This window comes from Catharus ustulatus, chromosome Z (assembly GCF_009819885.2).
Source record: "Catharus ustulatus isolate bCatUst1 chromosome Z, bCatUst1.pri.v2, whole genome shotgun sequence".
Taxonomy (NCBI): domain Eukaryota; kingdom Metazoa; phylum Chordata; class Aves; order Passeriformes; family Turdidae; genus Catharus; species Catharus ustulatus.
The window spans coordinates 15,728,828-15,747,574 of NC_046262.2; the positions used below are offsets into that span (position 1 = coordinate 15,728,828).

At 45.8% G+C, this 18,747-nt stretch overlaps 1 protein-coding gene and 1 long non-coding RNA gene across 4 annotated transcripts in view; one reads left to right on the plus strand and one right to left on the minus strand.

Annotated features, from left to right (window-relative positions):
* The first annotated feature begins 1,379 nt into the window (after nucleotides 1-1,379).
* ISL1 (ISL LIM homeobox 1) lies at nucleotides 1,380-14,591 on the plus strand. 3 transcript variants are annotated; one of them, XM_033086158.2, is made up of 7 exons: nucleotides 1,380-1,459; nucleotides 1,605-1,713; nucleotides 2,624-2,813; nucleotides 5,697-5,956; nucleotides 7,975-8,261; nucleotides 9,642-9,809; nucleotides 12,080-14,591. In XM_033086158.2, the coding sequence occupies exons 2-7, from the start codon at nucleotides 1,686-1,688 to the stop codon at nucleotides 12,194-12,196; spliced, it is 1,050 nt and encodes a 349-aa protein (XP_032942049.1). In that variant the 5' UTR covers nucleotides 1,380-1,459; nucleotides 1,605-1,685; the 3' UTR covers nucleotides 12,197-14,591. The 3 variants fall into 3 exon arrangements, with proteins under 3 accessions (XP_032942049.1, XP_032942050.1, XP_032942051.1); XM_033086159.2 differs by lacking the exon at nucleotides 1,380-1,459 and having other exon boundaries at nucleotides 1,534-1,713; nucleotides 7,978-8,261; XM_033086160.2 differs by lacking the exons at nucleotides 1,380-1,459; nucleotides 12,080-14,591 and adding an exon at nucleotides 10,803-12,064 and having other exon boundaries at nucleotides 1,534-1,713.
* Nucleotides 9,816-18,747, minus strand: part of LOC117010986 — a 119,318-nt gene continuing 110,386 nt past the window's right edge. Inside the window, exon 3 of the long non-coding RNA XR_004420816.1 lies at nucleotides 9,816-9,953. This is a non-coding gene — a long non-coding RNA (uncharacterized LOC117010986). The remainder of the gene's footprint in view (nucleotides 9,954-18,747) is intronic.

Here is an 18,747-nt window from a genome sequence, read left to right on the forward strand (position 1 = left end):
CAAAGGGGATGTTTAACCGGGTGTGGAGAGGGGGGTGTCGGAAGAGCATGGGGCGGTAGAGCTCGGGAGCGGGCGCAATTCCTCACAGACTAAATAGGCACCGAGTAGCCGAAGTGGAACTTGCCGTTTGAAAAACACACACAAAGAAATCAGTGCCCACGTCTAGGACGCGTTTTGCCCGGTTTGGGAAACTTTCAGACAACTGCCCTCTGGAATCCGAACGGCGCCGTGCGCCGCTGCGCAGACGAGGGCGCGGGCACCGCACCTCTGCTGGCCGCGGCTCTCGGGTGAGGACTCCCCACATCGCCTCCAGGGAGCAGCGCCGCAGGTCCGCTCCGACTGCAAGTCCGTGCCTTCTCCCCACCCCCACTTTTTTTTTTTTTTTTCTCAATAACAATTTTAAGGGATATTCATTGGGGAAAGCCAGAAGTTCTAGAGAGACAATTTATGGTAAATATTTGATATTTGTACCTTCTTCGATCTTATTTTAACAGAAATATTGAAGATTTTATCCACGAATTTAAGCGATAGAGGCTGGAGGAGAAAAGTAAACAGTCCCATCTCGTGGATAGGGTCGTGCTCAGCCAGCCCGCCCCACCCTCCCCCTTCAGGGCATCTCCACCTGGGCAAACCAGAGTGTGGCACCCTCCTGGGAAAGGTAAACGCTCAGGAAGAAAAGAGTTGGGTTAACACTAACACCAAAAAAATTATTGATACACATATATACGTAGAGAGATATATATATGTATATATATACACACAGACGTATATATATGCACACACGCACACAGAGACATATATATATATGCATATGTGTATATATATATGCATGTATATGTATGTGTGTGTGTATGTATACATCCATATGGAAATGCCGCATGTAGCGCAGCAAGCCCGGATAGGGGAAAGGGTACATGAGCCCGAGCGGGGCCTGGAAGGAAAATGAGCGGTGTGACGGGAGATAAGCGATGGAGAAGAGAGACAAGACGAAAGTATAAAGGGAAATACAAATAAGGAGCGAGGAAAAGTTGGCCGCGCGAACCCGAGCCGGGCGGCCGCGCCGCCAGACGCTGAAATATGATAATGAGGCAGCTGCGCCGCGCCGCCCGCAGCCAATGGGCGTGCGCGGGCGTGACGTGCCCGCGCGTGACGTCGCGCCAATGGCGAGCGGGCTGAGTTGGAGCAGAGAAGTTTGAGTAAGAGATAAGGGCGAGGCGAGTGCCCGCGCCGCCAGCGCCCAGTCCGGCACCGCCGCGCCTCCGCACCGCACCGCACCGCGCCTCCGCGCCGCTCCTGCGCCGCTCCTGCGCCGCACCGCCACCGCTCCGCACCGCTCCCGCTCCGCGCCGCGCCGCTACGCGTGGACGGACCCCGCCGCGCCCCCGGCGCCGCGCCCCGCACTGCGCCTCACCGCGCGACCCCTTCTCTCTCCGCAGCCCTGACAGTGTCTCCCACGCCGGTGGTGTTTTGTGCCATTTTATTTTTTTTCCACTTTTTTTCTTTTTTTCCGATTTCGATTTTTTCTTTTTTTTTTTTTCTCTATTATTACTTTTACTTTTTTATTATTATTTTTATTTTATTTTTATTATTATTCCTTTTTTTAGCGACAGCTCTCAAACCTACTTTGGGGTCTTAAAACGAAACCGTACACCATTTCACTGTGGACATTACACCCTCTTACAGATATGGGAGACATGGGAGACCCACCAAAAAGTAAGGCGGAATCTTTACCGTTGTTGGAATAAATGTGCTGTCTATTGTAATGGTCTCAGGCAGACGAACTGCTGAAGTGCTGAACTTCATTTGAATGGTAGAGAAGGTGCCTTTGTTACCATGCCTGCATGCTTGCTCTGTCGTAGCCTTATATGTTAACAGCCTGGGGTCCTACTCTCTTTTAAAGTTTGGGGAGCAGACAGGATTTTGATGGGGTCTCCAACCACGGAACCTTAAATTCTTTTCTTGATAGGCTGTGGTGAGGCTGACTATCCAGCACCTAGTCGGTCTAGGGATATTAGCATTAGACTTGCCAAAGAGAGCAAGTGACAACTGTAGTGATGCTTGTTCTTGCTAGAAGCCTAGACTCCCTTCTTCTGAGGGAAAGGGCTGACTAGGAAGTGCACCCAACCATGCTTCATCGTTTCCAGTCAGAGCCTCTTAAAATACGAAACGAAACACATAGATGCTCTCCTCGTGAGGCAGGGCATTCAAACAACCAAACAAAAAAATAAAAATCAAACAACGTGGGAATTTGGAGTTTTAATTCCGTGCAAGGTTTGTGAAATGAGGACCTTCACCCCAAAGATTCGTCACATTTGCATTTTAACATATGTTCCCCCTCCCTTCTAAACGAGGCAAGGTTTTAATGGCACACTACAATTACCACCCCGAAGTGTCATATTCTTATTAAAAAAAAAAGAAAAAAGAAAAAACAGAAAAAACAAACTAAAGAGCTCCAACAAACACACACCCCCCCGCAAATATGCAAACAAACAAACAAAAAAAAAAAAGGCAGACACCAAACAACGCTCCCACAATACGCTTTATAGGGGAAAGACATTAAAAGTGTGTTTATCTCTGTAGGAGAGTAAACGGTTAGTCAATCATGTATTTATTTTCATTTCAGAAAAACGTCTGATTTCCCTATGTGTTGGTTGCGGCAATCAAATTCACGATCAGTATATTCTGAGGGTTTCTCCGGATTTGGAATGGCATGCGGCGTGTTTGAAGTGTGCAGAGTGTAATCAGTATTTGGACGAGACCTGTACGTGCTTTGTTAGGGATGGCAAAACCTACTGTAAAAGAGATTATATCAGGTACGCCATTTACGTTGTTTAATTGTTCGGTGAGATTTTATTTTTCTTTTTAACTTTATAAATTTGACGGAAGAATTAAGAGGGGAAACTGTGAGGAAAAGGGTAAAAGATAATTGGTGTGTTTTTATGTGTTTTCCCATTAATAGACCTGCGAGGGAAAAAGTTAATAGCGAAGTTTGTTATTTCTTCTTTTCAAATGCAAATATCTGTATTGCTAGAACTAAGTTCGGGACCGTGTAGGACCTTTCCGAGGACATTGGCAATGCATCCTGTGATTTAACCAAGGGAGAAATCGTAGATAACGAAGAATATTTTCAATGGTGCAGATATTATGAACAACAGGGAGTGGATCTCTTTCTAAGACAACCGGAGAAATACATCTCTGTGTTACTGCAAAGACATAGTGGCATTCAAAAGAAAGACTCTTCAAGCATATATGCCGTAAAAATAAATACCCGGGTAGGGAAAAAAAAAAGAAAAAAAAAAAAGAAAAGAAAACCCTTCTTAACCTAGGCCTATCAAAAACAAAACAAAAAACAGCAACAATAACAAAAAAAAGGGAAACAAAAGCAAACCCCAAATTTCCTTCGGACTCGAGGATGACCGAAATGTTTCTTAGCTAAAATAACTGACATTTAATCTTTTTTAAATATTAACCCCTTTGGTGATATCTGACTGCCTTTTCTTTCTTATCTTATCTGTGCTGATGAATTAGACAGAGCAGATCAAATTGCCCATCATCTGTTCGCGAACAATTGGGTATATTTAGATAATGGAACCGCTTCCTTCCTCACATTAAAATCTGGTAACTGATAAAATGTGAGAGTTGCCAATGCTGACACTATAGAGAAACCAAAGCAGGAATTTCGAGTGTGTTTATTATTTGTGCTCCTGGGTCATGCTGATCCGTTTCAGTGTCGCCTACTGGGTTTGCCAAATCATAAGTTTGTATGACACTGAGGTATGAACAGGTTTTGTTTTTTCTGTTTTTTGCAGAAAGTTTTGGAAGCAAATCACCTAGCCACCTAAGATATCTTCTGATTTCTGTGTAATACTGAATTGAAATAAAACCCTCGAGTCTTTCCTTCTCTACTGCACAATTTATAAGCAAACCATTCCTTCAAGCCATTGTGAGATTATTCTCCAAGTTCTAAAATGGCGAAAACCAGAGCGCTTTTTTTTTTTTTTTTTAATTCTTTACTTTTAGAAGAACGCTGGAAACGTTCTCTTAAATGATGTCCTTTCTTTAAATTCAAATGAAAGGAAAATGTTTAGACTGAAATATATTCACTTACCTCCTTATAGAATTGAGCGGGAGAAATTTAAGCAGAAAAAAAAATCAGCTCTTTTAGATTAATACGGAATACATTTAATTTGCTACAATTTAAAAAGTCAAAAGTACATTAACTGCAAGTTGGCTTTGAATTAGACCACGAGCTAATCTCAAAGTGTCAAACCACTGGGCAACCACCGCAACTTTTGTACCTATGAATGCACCTACTTTACGATCACTCTGTCCTTTTGCTGTTTAGCCGTTCGGGTTTTTTCTTCTCAAAGCTGTGTAATTCGGGTGTAAGTAGCTCTGAATACAGGATTAGCACACTCCTATAGCCATAAAAGCTAAAGGAGTATGTACTCAGAAGCATACATTACAGACTGTATCTCTAAGGAAGTACACTAGTGAGGAAATTGATGGGGATAAATATTAGCTCTGTTTTAGGAGCAGTTTTCACAGTTCTGTGGGTTGTGAGCATGCATAAGTGCATGTGCCCGTACATTTGTTGAGAGATGTTAGTTTTAATCATAGCTAGGTTTTCTGGATAAGAAGGTGGGAGACGAGAGAGTGTGTAGTTCGACACCCGAGTTGGAGCATTTCCTTACGTTTATCTACTGGTGGGTGAGCAGTCGTCCTCTCCTCCATGTGAGACGAGGAGCCCACCACCCTCCAGAAACTCATAATTTGCTTTGTGGGGCTGTCAGCGAGAGATTGCCCTTTCATTCTTACCGGAGCGATTGAGCCCCGGCTCAAGGTGGGAGCGTCAGAAGGAGGAGAGAGGAGGCAGAGACGTTGAGGTAGAGAGAAGCTGCAGAGCCAGAGCACCGAAAGTGCCTTATTGTTGGGGGAGGGAGAGAGGAGTTACACTACTATGAGAGCTTGAGGAGGCATGTGTGTTATGCTTATATTGTTGTATTAAATTAATCTGGTGAGAGGAGACCAGGGCAAGAGACCCTGCGCTGGCAGCCCACCTCTGCTGGTCCCGGAGGCTAAGCTGACGCCAGCCCGAGCACACATCAGGCGGTACAAGTCTTGAGTGGCTTCCGCGCAAAAAGTATCACAATTTGGTGAGGTTGGCAGGTTTCTGTTTGGGATGGCAGCTACGGCAGTCTCGCCTTTCCCTGGTGTGCCCGGGTAGTCCAGTTCAGCCCCAGGCCAGGCTGGGTCAGGTGGGGAGGCAGGGAGAAAGCAGGGATGGTCCCACTCCTGCAGCGGCCCGAGGGCTGGGGCAAGAGGGAGAGGTCGGATATCCTCGGGAAGGAAGGGGGTCGGTTTTTTGTTTCTTTTTACACCTCTGCCTCCCACCTCTCCCACCGGTGTGTTTGCGTCCACTCCGCCTTTTACGGCACGGGTATCAGGACTGCGAGGGAACCCGGCTTATTCCTTTCCTCTTCTGGCTTCTGTGTTTTCCATACTTTTTAACGCAGTGGATTGCGTGTGGCGCGTCTACGCGGGGCCAGGGGCTGCGCACGAGCGGGAGTGAAAACCTCTTTCTTTTTCCCTTTCCTTTCCCCCCCCCCCGCCCCTTCCTTGCCCTCCCCCTTCCCCCTCCCGTGCTCTCCCTCCTTCCCTCCCTTCTGCTTCTTTCTGGGCTGGGCCCTGCTCAGGTTATATGGCATCAAGTGCGCCAAATGCAGCATCGGCTTCAGCAAGAATGACTTCGTGATGCGCGCCCGCGCTAAGGTGTACCACATCGAGTGTTTTCGCTGCGTGGCCTGCAGCCGCCAGCTCATCCCCGGCGATGAATTCGCGCTGCGAGAGGACGGCCTCTTCTGCCGGGCGGACCACGACGTGGTGGAGAGGGCCAGCCTGGGCGGTGGGGACCCTCTCAGCCCCCTGCATCCCGCTCGGCCGCTGCAGATGGCAGGTACCGCCCGCGCCAGCGCCTCCCAACCCCACGGGGTTTGGTGGTGCCCGGTCCCGCTCCGCGCGGCGGGGACAGCCCCACGGTCACAGCGGGTCCCAAGCCCCCGCGGCGAGCCGGGCCTGGGCGTGCATGCCCGCGGAGGGGCGGCGGCGGGGGCGCGCCTCTCGCTCGGGGCTGCTGCGGGCTCAGTAGCCGCCAGAAACGCCCGCGTTCACGGGACGCGAGAGGCGGAACACCTGCGGAGGGGCCGCGCCCCGGCCGCCAGCCTGCCCGCCTCCTGCCCCCGCCGCGCAACGCGTGCCGGAATCCTCCAGCTCCCTCCCCGAGCCCGGGGCAGCCCTGAGCCGGAGAGGGACGAGCCGCTGCCGAGAGCAGGTCTGCGCTTTCAGACCCCTCCGCTGCCTCAGGAGCGAGCGGAGAAGCTGTTCTGAGAGCTGGAGGAAGTGGGGTCTGAAAAGAGATAGACTTCATAACTGCAGGCTGGCGCTTAGGCTGTAATTTAAAACTGTCAACAAGCTAATCTTCAGTAATTGCCTTTTAAAGTGACTCTTGCCTTCTTGAAACGTTTCATGTAATTTGATGAGAATTTCATCTCAAAACTAACCTTGTACCTTCAGAGTCGCTCCACCTTACAACTTCATTCACACTTCCAGTTCTCGACTGGCACGTCAGATACTCAGAGACCCCTAGCTTCAGAAAGGGACACTTCTCTGAGGCTAACTGGACCGGACAGTACAAGGTTGGCCGGCCTTTTTGCTGTGCAAGTAACTGTAACTCCGAAAGTTATTTACAAATACAGCTATTCTAAAATGGGTTCATTTCCCTCTTCTGTGCTGCTTCGAGGTGACAAATCCATATATAGGGAGAAATAATCCCGTAACTGATCAGGGCAGAATTCTAGAGAGACTGTGCTCCCCCTATCATGTTTGTGCATGTCTCCGAAAGGCTTAGTGTGTCGGCAGGTACAATACTGATAAGATTTGAAGTCTTCGTGTTGTCGTCATCGCATTTACTGATGTATTGTTACCATTAGAAAAGTCGGAACCCGTCTGTACAAAAGCGAGCACTTCTGACTGTTAGCTAAACAGTTTTAGGGGGGGAAAAAAAAAAAAAGTACTGTTTTTATTTTTCCCTCGACTGGGTCAGATTACATATAATAGGTACAGCTACACAACGCACAGAAGAATAGCAGAACCACAGGAACACTTTGAGCTCTTGATGTGATGCCACCCGTAGTTTTGCATTTCTTGGCAGTTTCCACGAGTTTCTGGGTTTGCTCGCCTTTTAAAGGCACTAGATAGATAATTTTTAAATTATTAATTGAAAGTATAAGCAAATGCACCTAGCGCCTCCACTTTTTAAGATAAATCCCATTTCCCGTGCTTTGAGATACGGCGCTCCCACAGGCTTTTTTTTTTTTTTTTTTAAATTTAATTTACTGGCATGGTGCAGAGGATTTGGCTTTTTTTTGCTCTGGTTTGGAAGCATCAAACTACCGGGAGCTGTTGCACGTTATCATGGCTTCTGGCTATCTGGCTAAAATGAGCTAGATTCACTATACATGAAGCAGACTCGAATTATGATTAATTTAAGAAGTATTCATTCACTAATTTTCGGGCCAAGAAGTCTGTTTTGGTGATTTGTCAGGAAATACATGCATAAAATCCTCCTGCTGCTTTCCTAGGGCACATACACCTTAGCTAACTTGCCCTCCCCTGTCAAGTTTCGTACAGGTTCAAGCTTCTGTCATTAGGGTTTTTAGGGGGGTGGTTTGTTTTCGCAAATTAATTGTCTGTGGAGTCAGAAATGTCAGTCACTCCACCAGTGCATAAAGCAGAGGAGGCTGCAGCAGCCCCGATAGATCTGAGTGCTTGAATGGCCTTTGGAAGAGGGTTCATCACCCGCCCCCCCCGCCCCTCCGCCCGCCACCTTCCCCTGTCCTACCAGCCTAGATTCATAGTCTCTGCAAACTCCCTGCTTCCTGCTAATGGGGATCCTCTCCCTCCCTTCCCTTACAGCAGAGCCTATCTCTGCCAGACAGCCAGCGCTGCGGCCCCACGTCCACAAGCAGCCCGAGAAAACCACCCGAGTCCGGACTGTCCTTAATGAAAAACAGCTTCACACCTTGAGGACCTGCTACGCTGCCAATCCCAGACCTGACGCCCTCATGAAAGAGCAACTGGTAGAAATGACTGGCCTCAGCCCGAGGGTCATCAGGGTTTGGTTTCAAAACAAGCGATGCAAGGACAAAAAAAGGAGCATTATGATGAAGCAACTTCAGCAGCAGCAGCCCAATGACAAAACTGTAAGTGGCTTCAGCCTCTGTCCGTGTGCTGCCTTAATTCCCAGGGAGAAACGCTTGGTGTATATCCGGCCCGGACAGCCCCAGGGTTCGGTTTGATGCTGTTAATTTTTTGCGATCTCCCCGAAAACAAAGAAAACGATACTCCTTAACCATTACCGTTAGTTTCTGCCGCCAGTGCAATTGAAACAGACTACAGCGAGGAACCTATTTAGGCTGCTCGAGCGTACTTGCAATTTGTGGGACTAAGAATACGCAGTAGCTTAGGCTAACTTCTCTGCAGCATGAATGAGATCTGCAGACCTTATGAAATGTAATAAACCCAGTCTCGTCTAATACTTATACTGCAAATGCAAAGCACTCCTTAAGGAGAAAATGACATATTTGCCCTCTTCCGTGTTTTTAAACAGGAGTCAATCCAGAAGTAAGAATAGTTTAAAAAAATAAATAAGAGGTGTTTTTCTTAGCAGTTTATATACTACCAAGTGTGTGTGTTTGTCAGCGCACTTACTGCAGAAAAGGACAAATGCAATGCAAATTTTTCGGAATTACCATAGTGTTTACAGGTTAATTTATATATGGTTATATCTAGGCAGAGTGATTTTCTGCATATATGCATGAGTGATGTAAACAAGTGGAACGCACTGGGTTCAGCAGAACAAATTGTCTCCATTTTAAGCCAAATTTGTTTCTTTTTTATTGTTGTTTTAAGTCCACTTGAAGAAGAGTCTGTTATTCTCCCTGTGTATATTGACTGACCCAAGAATGACTATTAATTCATAAGGCTGCCTAGTTAAGTGGAATTTAAGGAGTTTCATTTTACCCTGTTGGAATGCAATAAAACACGGTGTTATTAACTCGCCTGAACAATCTATTCGTCGAGGCTTGGAGTTATGTTGTACATTGTGCCCGCACCACAGGGTATACTGAGAGAGCTGGGGATTTTTTTTTTTTTTTTTAAGAGCGCGGTAATGACGTACCCCAGGTTTACTGTGCACTGGATATACGATCCAGTTAAGGTCACGCAAAACAAAACCAGACTGGATGCGAGCTATAGAAAGGAGCAGGATTAGCCGCTTCTCGTTCTGAGACGCCCATTGGCGAGATGCAGACTGCTCGTGTTCAAGAGAACTTGGGGCGGAGGGGTAATGCCTTGAGACGAATAGGAGGATTAAAGGGAAAGAAAGTAAACTTCCACCGTGATAAATGCAGCGAGTAGAAACAGGCTGACCTAGAGTAGAATAGAGTAAGACATTCACAGCAGATTAACAAAGCAAATACAAGCGACCGTATAGATAAGATAGAAAGCAGTTTATTGACTCAGCGTTTATATACAATAAAGCTAACCAAGCTCATTAACATCTTTTGCTGGGCTGTTTACAGAATATCCAAGGGATGACAGGAACTCCAATGGTGGCTGCTAGTCCGGAGAGACATGACGGCGGTTTGCAGGCGAACCCCGTGGAGGTGCAGAGTTACCAGCCACCCTGGAAAGTACTGAGTGACTTCGCATTGCAGAGCGACATAGACCAACCTGCTTTTCAGCAACTAGTAAGTGTCGGTTCCCAGCCCGAGCCAGCCGGTACCCGGGCCACAGCAATGGGCGATTCACTCCAGGTGCCAGATGCTCTCAGAGAGACAAGCAACCCAGATTAGCTGGGTTTTCCAGAAATTGCAAGGCAGGCATGGCTGCATCTGTAAAAGCAGAGAACTGAATTGATTTCACAGAGCTTGGTGCAAAATCGATCTTAGTGTACAGCAGAGATATTTCTGAGTTGAGTGTGAGTTTGGATAAGGTTCGACTCAGATCTGGTAATAGCTCTCACACTCCTGAAAACTGAAAGCACTTCACCTAAACATTCTTTATATGTCACTTAATTGTACTTACATTTGTGAAAGCAGTTTCTAGAATTCACCCCTCCCCACTTCAGGCTGATTTTGTTGTTATGCTGTAGGATGAATTTTAAATACATGATTACAGTGTCAGCCAGGGCCCTTGTTTTGTTAGACAAATATGATCTCTTAATTAAAATTTCGAAGTCTGTGTCTTAAGCATGTACTTCTAGATATAACTTTATGTATATATATATACATATTAATCTATACACATATATATAGCTTACATTAAGTGTTGTTCTTTGGAAAGGAAATTGCTAGTACATATTTAGGTGAAAAATTCAAGCAATATAATAAACTACCTTAATCCAAACCAAAACAGATCTCTTAGAATAAATTCTGTCCTTAACTCACTTCCTTATGCCTACGTCACTTGGCAGCCCTTATGGGACCATATCATCAACAACGCCTAGGCACAACAAGGTGGATTAAGGAGAGAAGTTCAGTCTTAAGTCAGTTTCCTACCCTAAGTGTGTTAAAACCAGAACTTTAAAATAATAAGGTACGTTGTGTTTAGTATTTCAGGGATTTAGAATAAGAGTTTCAAAAAATTAACATGTAAACATTTTTTTTGATCTGTTGGGCTTTTTTGTCTTTTTTTTTCTTTTTTCTTTTTCTTTTTATTTATTTTTATTTTTTTACATCAAGTGATGAAAGACAAAGGTTTGTAGTCGAATCTAGCATTGTGTTCAGACCTTTTCGGTTTAGTATCATGCTCTCCTGCAGAATCTCTTTTCTTTTGCCCAACAGCAGTCTGCAGTGTGGTCCTCTCACTGGCACGCTATGCTTCCTCAGGAAACTGTAGCACAGCAGCAGGGCTATTTGCATCCTATTACATCTAAAGCAACCACTGCTTTTCCTGCTTTAGTCAAACTGTCCATCAGACAGGAGAAAAAATTATCTCCTTTGGTTGCTTTACTTACTGTGCCTTAACAAAATACAAGATTTTAAAAATCTTTGATGCAGTGAGGTTTTGTATTAAGTAGTTAAAAAAAGGGGGGGGAAAGGCAGGGTGGAAGATGGATAGTGGAAATACACATACACATATGGGTAAATAGACCATTAGGTCGACAAATTATATTGATATACATTCGATATAATATGTGATACTGAAGAGTTAAATTATAGTGGAAGGAACGTTCATGGGCCTTTCAAGGCATGGCTCTAATCTGGAAAGGGCCTTAATCACAGAATTGGCCAGCTAAATAGGTGCCAAAGAAATGCTTCTGGAATAACAAAGCTCCACCCTTCAAGTCATGCCTTTTCCCAGCACTACTCCTAAACTAACGGGAGCAGTGGGGCACATTAGGATGGAATAGTGTGACCTTTTTTATCAAACAGACTCTCATTAAGAAGAGATAGCACCAGCCTCGAATCACGAATGAAAGAGGATGGCTGGTTTCAAATGCCTTCTGCTCCTGGATGCTTCTTCCAGGTTTATTTTGGTATGTGCACAAAAGGGGAAAAAAGTAATCTTTCAGTTTCATGTCAAGAAAACACATGCACTGCTAAATAATTGACTAGAACATCCTACTGGGATTGCCACTCTTGCAAGACAGCGAAGAAGGCCTTATTAATAAGTTTGTTTGCTTATTTGCTTGATTTTTTCAGTCTTCTTTTTTTTTTAATTTTTTAAAATCTATTTTTTATTGGTGATTTGGCCGAAGGCCTGAAGAAGGTTCCTGTGAACTCAATGGGGAAGCTAAACAGAGCAACCAGCAGTGACAGAGCCTCCCTTGGAGATGTATCAGGCCTACTGGCTGCATGCCTTGTATATTTATTTTTGTGTTCTTCTTTGCCTGTTACTTTTCTTTGAGTTTTACAGTTGTAGCAACAGTTATTTTTCTTATTTTTCTTATTTTTTTTTCTCTCTCTCTTTTTTTCCCCCTTTTTTTTCCTTTTTCTCTTTTTTTTCTTTTTGGCAGGTTAATTTTTCAGAAGGAGGACCTGGTTCCAATTCCACTGGAAGTGAAGTAGCATCAATGTCCTCTCAGCTGCCAGATACACCCAACAGCATGGTAGCCAGTCCTATTGAGGCATGAGGAACATTCATTCAAATATCTATTGTTGTTTCTACCCTTACCCTCACCCCTGTTGAAGAGAGTGGGAAAGTGAACGTGTTGGGACTTCGAAATTTAGGGGGAAAGAATATTTAACAACCCTGTAATGAACCTAGCAAGGAACTGCTCCATGAGATGAACGGAGTCATATTTGAAAAGACAAGGTAATATGGTAGCAACACTGTGAAGACAATCATGGGATCTTACTAGAAAAAAAATACTTAAAAGAACCACAAACCCCCACAAACCCCGCGCTTTTCAATGATCAGAGGAGTGTCGAAAAGACGTTTTCCAAATATAATGGATTTGTACCCGTGGATCTCAAAAAAAAAAAAAAAAAAAAAAAGAAAATAAAAATGGAAATCTTTTCATTTGACTGCACATCTTAGGGAGAAACCAAGGTAGAGGGACTTTCTATCCGGTCCCTCCCATTCCGAATGGTGCTGTTTCTTTATTGGGGATAGCCTTGCCAAAAGAAGCTCCAGTAGGTTTTTCATCATCAGGAAAGAGACGATTCAGCCCTGCATTGTTGAAAGATTCCATGTAGGAAGGTGGAGCTGCATTGGTTTGCAATGTTGTTTTTAGTTGACTCTTAACAAGGGGTTCTTTCCTGGGTCTCTTCTAGCATGCCTGTAGCGGGGTTTTGATTTTGTTTGGTTGAGATCCACCCCCTATTAAGCGTGATGCGATTAAAAATAGGGTTTTGAATTCCTCTTTAAAGGCGAATTTATAAAAAACATTGCAACAAGGTATACCTCTATTTTGCCACAAAGCGTCTCGGGATTGTGTTTGAAATGTGTCTGCCCAAGAACCTTCCCCTCCCTTAGAGATGTGTATAGTCATTGGTTATAACGACTGTTTTTCTCTCTTTCCTTTCTCTTTCTCTCTCACTCTCTAGAAAAAATATAGGAAAAAAAGTAAAAAAAAAAAATAGGAAAAGTAAAAAGAAAAAAAAATCACTCCTTTTGTTTGCTCTTGCATTGCAAAATTATAAAGTAATTTATTATTTATTATCAGAAGACTTGCCACTTTTCATGTCAGTTGACTATTTTTTTTTGTTTGCTGAAGTAAAAAAGAAAAAAAAAAAAAAAAGAAAAGGTTGTACCGTGGTCTTTGAATTATATGTCTAATTCTATGTGTTTTGTCCTTTTTCTTTCCTTAAATATGATGTGAAATAAAAGCGCCATATGTAGAATTATTATATCTTCAGGACTATTTCACTAGATAAGCGTTTGGAATAGAAATAATAATAATAATAATAATAATAATATTAACATTAAATAATGAACAAAGTTCCCTCTTTTAAATATTTACAGGTTAGCAGCTAAAATACCTGAAATAAAATATTGCATGCAAAGCCGGTCGTTAGTGAATAAAAGGAGTGTGATATTTTATTGCAAGTATTAACGACCAGCTTGTAAATTTCCGTTTCAACAACTGTATCAGGGCTAGTTGGATGCCTTAGCTTTCAATCGATAACGTTAGAAAGTCTCTTGTCCCCCCACCCCATCCCTTGCCCTTAAAAGTGATATTACTCTAGGCATGATCAGACATAACGTTAAGACATCTAAAGAACTGAGAGCTCAGGCTTTTTGCTGAGTTCTGATATTTTTAAGAAAATAATAAAAAGAAAGTGCTGTATACCAAAGCCTCGTTGTTGAGATTGTTGAAGTGACCTGTACTTTAAGTATAAGCTCCTGATAAAAGGGACGCTTTTTGCTTAACAAGTCAAGTATGACCATTATTTATCAATGTCTGCTGTCAAAACAATTTAATAATGCTGCAGGAGGAATAGTTGTGGGGATATTTCTGTCGGGGATATTGCTGTGAAATTGCACGAATATGTTCCTTATTTTCTGTCGACTTCCCTCTCTTCACTCCCTCTTTTCTTCCTTTTTTAATTTGCGGGGGAGAGGGTGGTGAAAGCTAGAATCGTGGGCGATTTCTTGGGGAAAGGTAGAAAGAAGTAAATACAAAAAAATGGGAAAGGGTTGTTTTTGATCCAATCCAAGTGCTCCCTAGTGCTCCCGGGCAGCACAAGACAAAGGTTCACTTTAAAACACCCTTAAGGACTGGAAAATACAGAGATTTTCAGTCTGACAAAGACAAGTTGGTTTGCATGTCAGTTACTCCAAACCCCAATGTTTTCTTAACATAACCTTCTTTTCCCTCCCTCCTCACTATCTCAGCCCACCCTGAGCAAGCTCAGCTATAGACAAACCATTTCGACAGTACAGAGAACATTAAGAAAATGTTAAAATCTAATACAAGGATTTCAATCATCCTGATTAGAAACTGGATTCATTTTGTATGCTCAAGTGTAATACATTTTTGAGTACTTGATAAATATTTAAATAAATATGAAATTTACCTTAAACTGTGTGATCAGTAACCCTTGTGTTTTCATGCAGGAACAGAGGATTGGTACGGCGCTTCGGGGGGCGGGAGGGAGAAGGGGTATCATTTCTGCCCGGTGGTCTGACGTGTAAGTGCTTGGAGTCGCTCTTACTTGGGTGAGTTTGGAGACGGAGTCTCCGACTCGGGAGAGTCTGTAACTGGCGCTGGAAACCTGTGAGGGCAGGGCAACCTGGGGGCCTTTGCATTTGCCTCTTGCCCCCGGCAGGCTGACGTGTAGGTGGTGGCAGGAGTGGGGGGACTCGGGGTCACAAGGGCGAGGGGTGACCGACACAGAGAGCAACCTGCTCTCCAGGGGCTGAGAAGAACTGGCCCCCTGTCCCCCGCCCCGGGAAGGACGGGGCCGGCTGGATGCCTGTCGGGCCCCGCAGGAGGGAAGGGCGGCTTTGGGCTGTCGTCCCCTGCCAGGGAAAGGCCCCACAGCCCTGCTGGGCGTCCCTCCGGGCGGCTGGGGCAGTCGTGGAGATAAGCTGCCCGCCGGGAGCAGGGCTGGCGCTTGGGCTGTCAGTCCCCGGTCTGCGCCCTGGAGCACAGCGGGTAGCAGCGCGTCCCTGCAGCCGGAGCGCTGCCGCGGCTCCGCAGCTGCGGGCCCGGAGCCACTCGGGATGTGCCTACACACACGCCTACCGCCAGGCTCCTGCCCCTCACAGGGCCTGCCTGACACCCCTAGCCCTGCCCGGGGTAGGAAGGCTCGGGTCGGGTCTGCGTCGGCCACTCCCGGGTCTCCTCGTCCCCACGGCCACTGCGGCCCGCGCACCGCGGTCATCCCGGAACCCCCACCCTCCAAACTTCGATTCAACAATACTCGTCTGATTTTCAGAGGGTTTTTCTTTTTCCTTTTGTGACCTTTGATTCCCTTTTTCATTACATGCATTTGTGAGGCCCCCACAGACTTTGGAGTGTTTTCCACCCTGAAGAAAATAAAGACAAACTTTTGAGCGGATCATCCTACTGCCCACAGCAGAACGCTTCCTGAGTTTGGGCAGCAGGATTTATATAAGCGAGAGAAAAGATCGTCCTCATGAAATGCATGTCCTTATGGCGCTCTGTTAGGTTTCTGCTCTGATTTCTCTTTCCGGTATGGACCGAGGGCGGCGATTAGCAGTCCCAGACCTACCGGGTTACTGCTTGCTGCAGCTACTCTTAATAGCTCAAATGAGCCCGCTATAATTTCTCTGAGGACTTTGTTTGCACACACTGAGATCAATATTCAAACTCTTCTCATTTCAATATTTGTACCCAGGTTAATTAGCTCTCAGCATCCCCAGCCAACGTGGCAGTGTGACGCAGAACCCAGGCACGTGAATTCCAGAGTTGAGATCAGTTAAACACCTCAACAGTAAGTGTTTGCATTTATATACATCTGTATGCGTACATTTATTAGCATATTCACGTCGGGTTACCTAAGAACGGATGTCAGGCGATGCCAGCCCTCAGGCCGCAGCATCCCCAACCCCAGCAGAGCGCCCGGGACGGAGCCGGAGGGGGGTCAGGGTCCGTGGTACCAAGTGGGTTTCACGGGCACTGATCCTCCCTGGCCCTCTCTATACGCCCGAAACGCCGAAAGCGTTTTACGGTGAGAGATGCCGCTGTTGGGCGCTTTGCGTGCTTTAGCGGAGCTGTAGGTAGTTAATAAAGGGGCTGGAAAGAGATCCTGTTTACTGATTGTTGCCGATTGTTGTTTTCTTGATAACAGAGCAAGCCACTGAATGACTGTTTGAGCTCAGGCGCCACAAACATAAACTTAACAGCTCCCAGTGTGCCGGCCCTTCTGGAGGATCACTCCTCACCTCCCAGGGCTTGTGAAGTGCAGGAGGAGAAGACAGTTCCCAAGGAAGCGGGCTCCGGGGTGGTGGGGGTCGTGGTTGGGAACGGAGAAAGCTCGCCTGTATGCCCGATCTTTCCATATTGCACGGTATCTGCCCTCATTAGCCAGGGGCAGAGCATAAAATCAATAGGCACTTTTCTCCGAGCCTCCAACCCGTGCCGGAGCTGGAGGCAGGCTCTGGATGCTGCTCTGTGCAGCATCCCAGCCGAAAGATGCTGCTTTTACACCACGCTGCAGTGTCCTGTGAATTCCCTTGAATTTTCTTGCAGCGGCTAAGGGCCACAAAACAAGTGCTCGCTCTAGGCCAGGGAGGGAGGGCGAAGGAGCCAAGGAGGGCGCGCAGCCTTTCCGCTGCAGATCCGCGTCGGGCCCGCTCTCCTGGGATCGGCAGCACCGGGACAGCAGCTCCAGCGGGCTCCAGCAGCTCCAGCGGGCGCACCCCGCCGCGGCTGCCGCTGCAGGAGCCACCTGCAGCTCCGGCTCTTCTCCGGGATGTGGGCGCAGGCAATGAAGGAGGAAAGCAAGGAGGAAGGTTGCAAAACAGAAATTTTGCTGGAGTGTCTCTTCTTTGTTTAATTTTCTTCTGAAAGACAGAACAGGGGTAAAGGTATGTTTGTGGCAAAGAGAGAAGACAGAAAATTTTCCAGAAATAAGAGACAAGGGCCAAAGCAGAACTCGGCTTCTAGCTCCGGGCAGACCTCGTGTGGCAATGGGAAGAGGAAAATAGGGTGTTACTGTGGTTTTTCTTTAGGAGGGCTGTTCAGGTCGGTAGATCTCCAAGGCTAATCCAAACAAGCCGTTTGACTTGTGAGGTCCGGTGTCTAGACATAGCTGGTGACTCGGCGGCTCCTTATCTGGCTTTGGAATCAGCCAAAAGAGACTTTTCTTAATGTCCACAGCAGCACTAGGATCTGCCGGGGCCGGGGAGCCACCGCACCTCCCAGACAGGACAACAAATACACCCACCACCTGGAGGCTTTACAGCCCACTTTGTTGTTCCCGAGCGGCCGCTGCCGCTGCCCAGCCTCCCCCAGCCCCGGCCGCCGGGCAGGGATGACCGGACGGCTGCCCAGTCAAACCCACACCCAGCTGCTCGCCACTGCAGTGCCCCGCTCGCCCCCCGGGTACCGAAGGGCCGCCTCTGAAGCAGGAAGCGGCAGTGGACGCTCAAGGCCCGCTGGGATCAGAACCACTGCTTTCTCGACCCCCATCACAACACCCCCTCCACTCTTTGTGTGCGTATGTTTTTGTAAATACAAGTTTTTATGGATTTCTTTTTCCCCAATTGAAGTTTTGCAAAGAATGGGTAAAAATTTCCAAACTTGCTCTTGTTCATGAAACTTAAGGAATGATCAAAGCAAATCAATTAAATGAGAGAAAGTCAGTTTAGATAAAAGATCTTCTTTGGGACTAGAGCACTGTTTTCTGTATCGGTCCTTCATGCTGGATCTGTGAATATTGCAAGCTGTAAAGCTTGTTTGAAGTGGTTAGAATCAATAAAAGCATTTAACTCAAAAGTAAGCAACATTTGAAAGTGAAGAGAAAGAAGCATCTTTTGCTTGGATGTCACTCATTTCATTTAGTCGTTTGGGTTTTTTATGAGATTTCAAACTCTCCTGGAATGTCGAGTGGCTGGATAGTGGATTTTCAGATTCCTGAACAGTGCATGAGCCCATGCTGTTTCTCTGCTGAAATGCCAGCTGATGTGCTGTGTAATTCCTCTTCAAACTGTGCTGTTTCTCAGTGTGGTTGAGTCCAGGGCCATGATATCCCATTTTGGGAGCTGATGGCTGTAACTATGATGCACTGATATGCTATTTGCAGTGGATATTGTAATTGAGTCTCCTAATGTGGAATTACGAAATTTACCAGTGGGTAGAACTCTCTCTGTGCATTTTAGGACGCTCGTGAATAAGTGCTGTTTTCTAGATTTAGTAGTTGCAAATTTCCTTGTGCATGGAGCAAATTATATTCCAAGGCCCTTGGTATAATTTTCTATCAAACACATTTAAACCATTTCAAACTCCCAATAACTCAGGGAATTCAGGATCAAGAGAACAACATTTCCTAGAAAAGGAATCTTAACCATGATCCTGGTACTCCCCCCCCACCCCCACCTTTTTTTTTTCTCTTCTCATGGGTAAAATTTTGTGTTTATTTTTAACTGTCACAAATACAAGGTGTTGTTTGAAAAGTGTTAAACTTAGCAGGTATATAGAGATAATACTGACGTGTCACTGTGCATGATAAAGTAAAATATGGTGGGAATTAACTTGAAAAGTTTATGAAG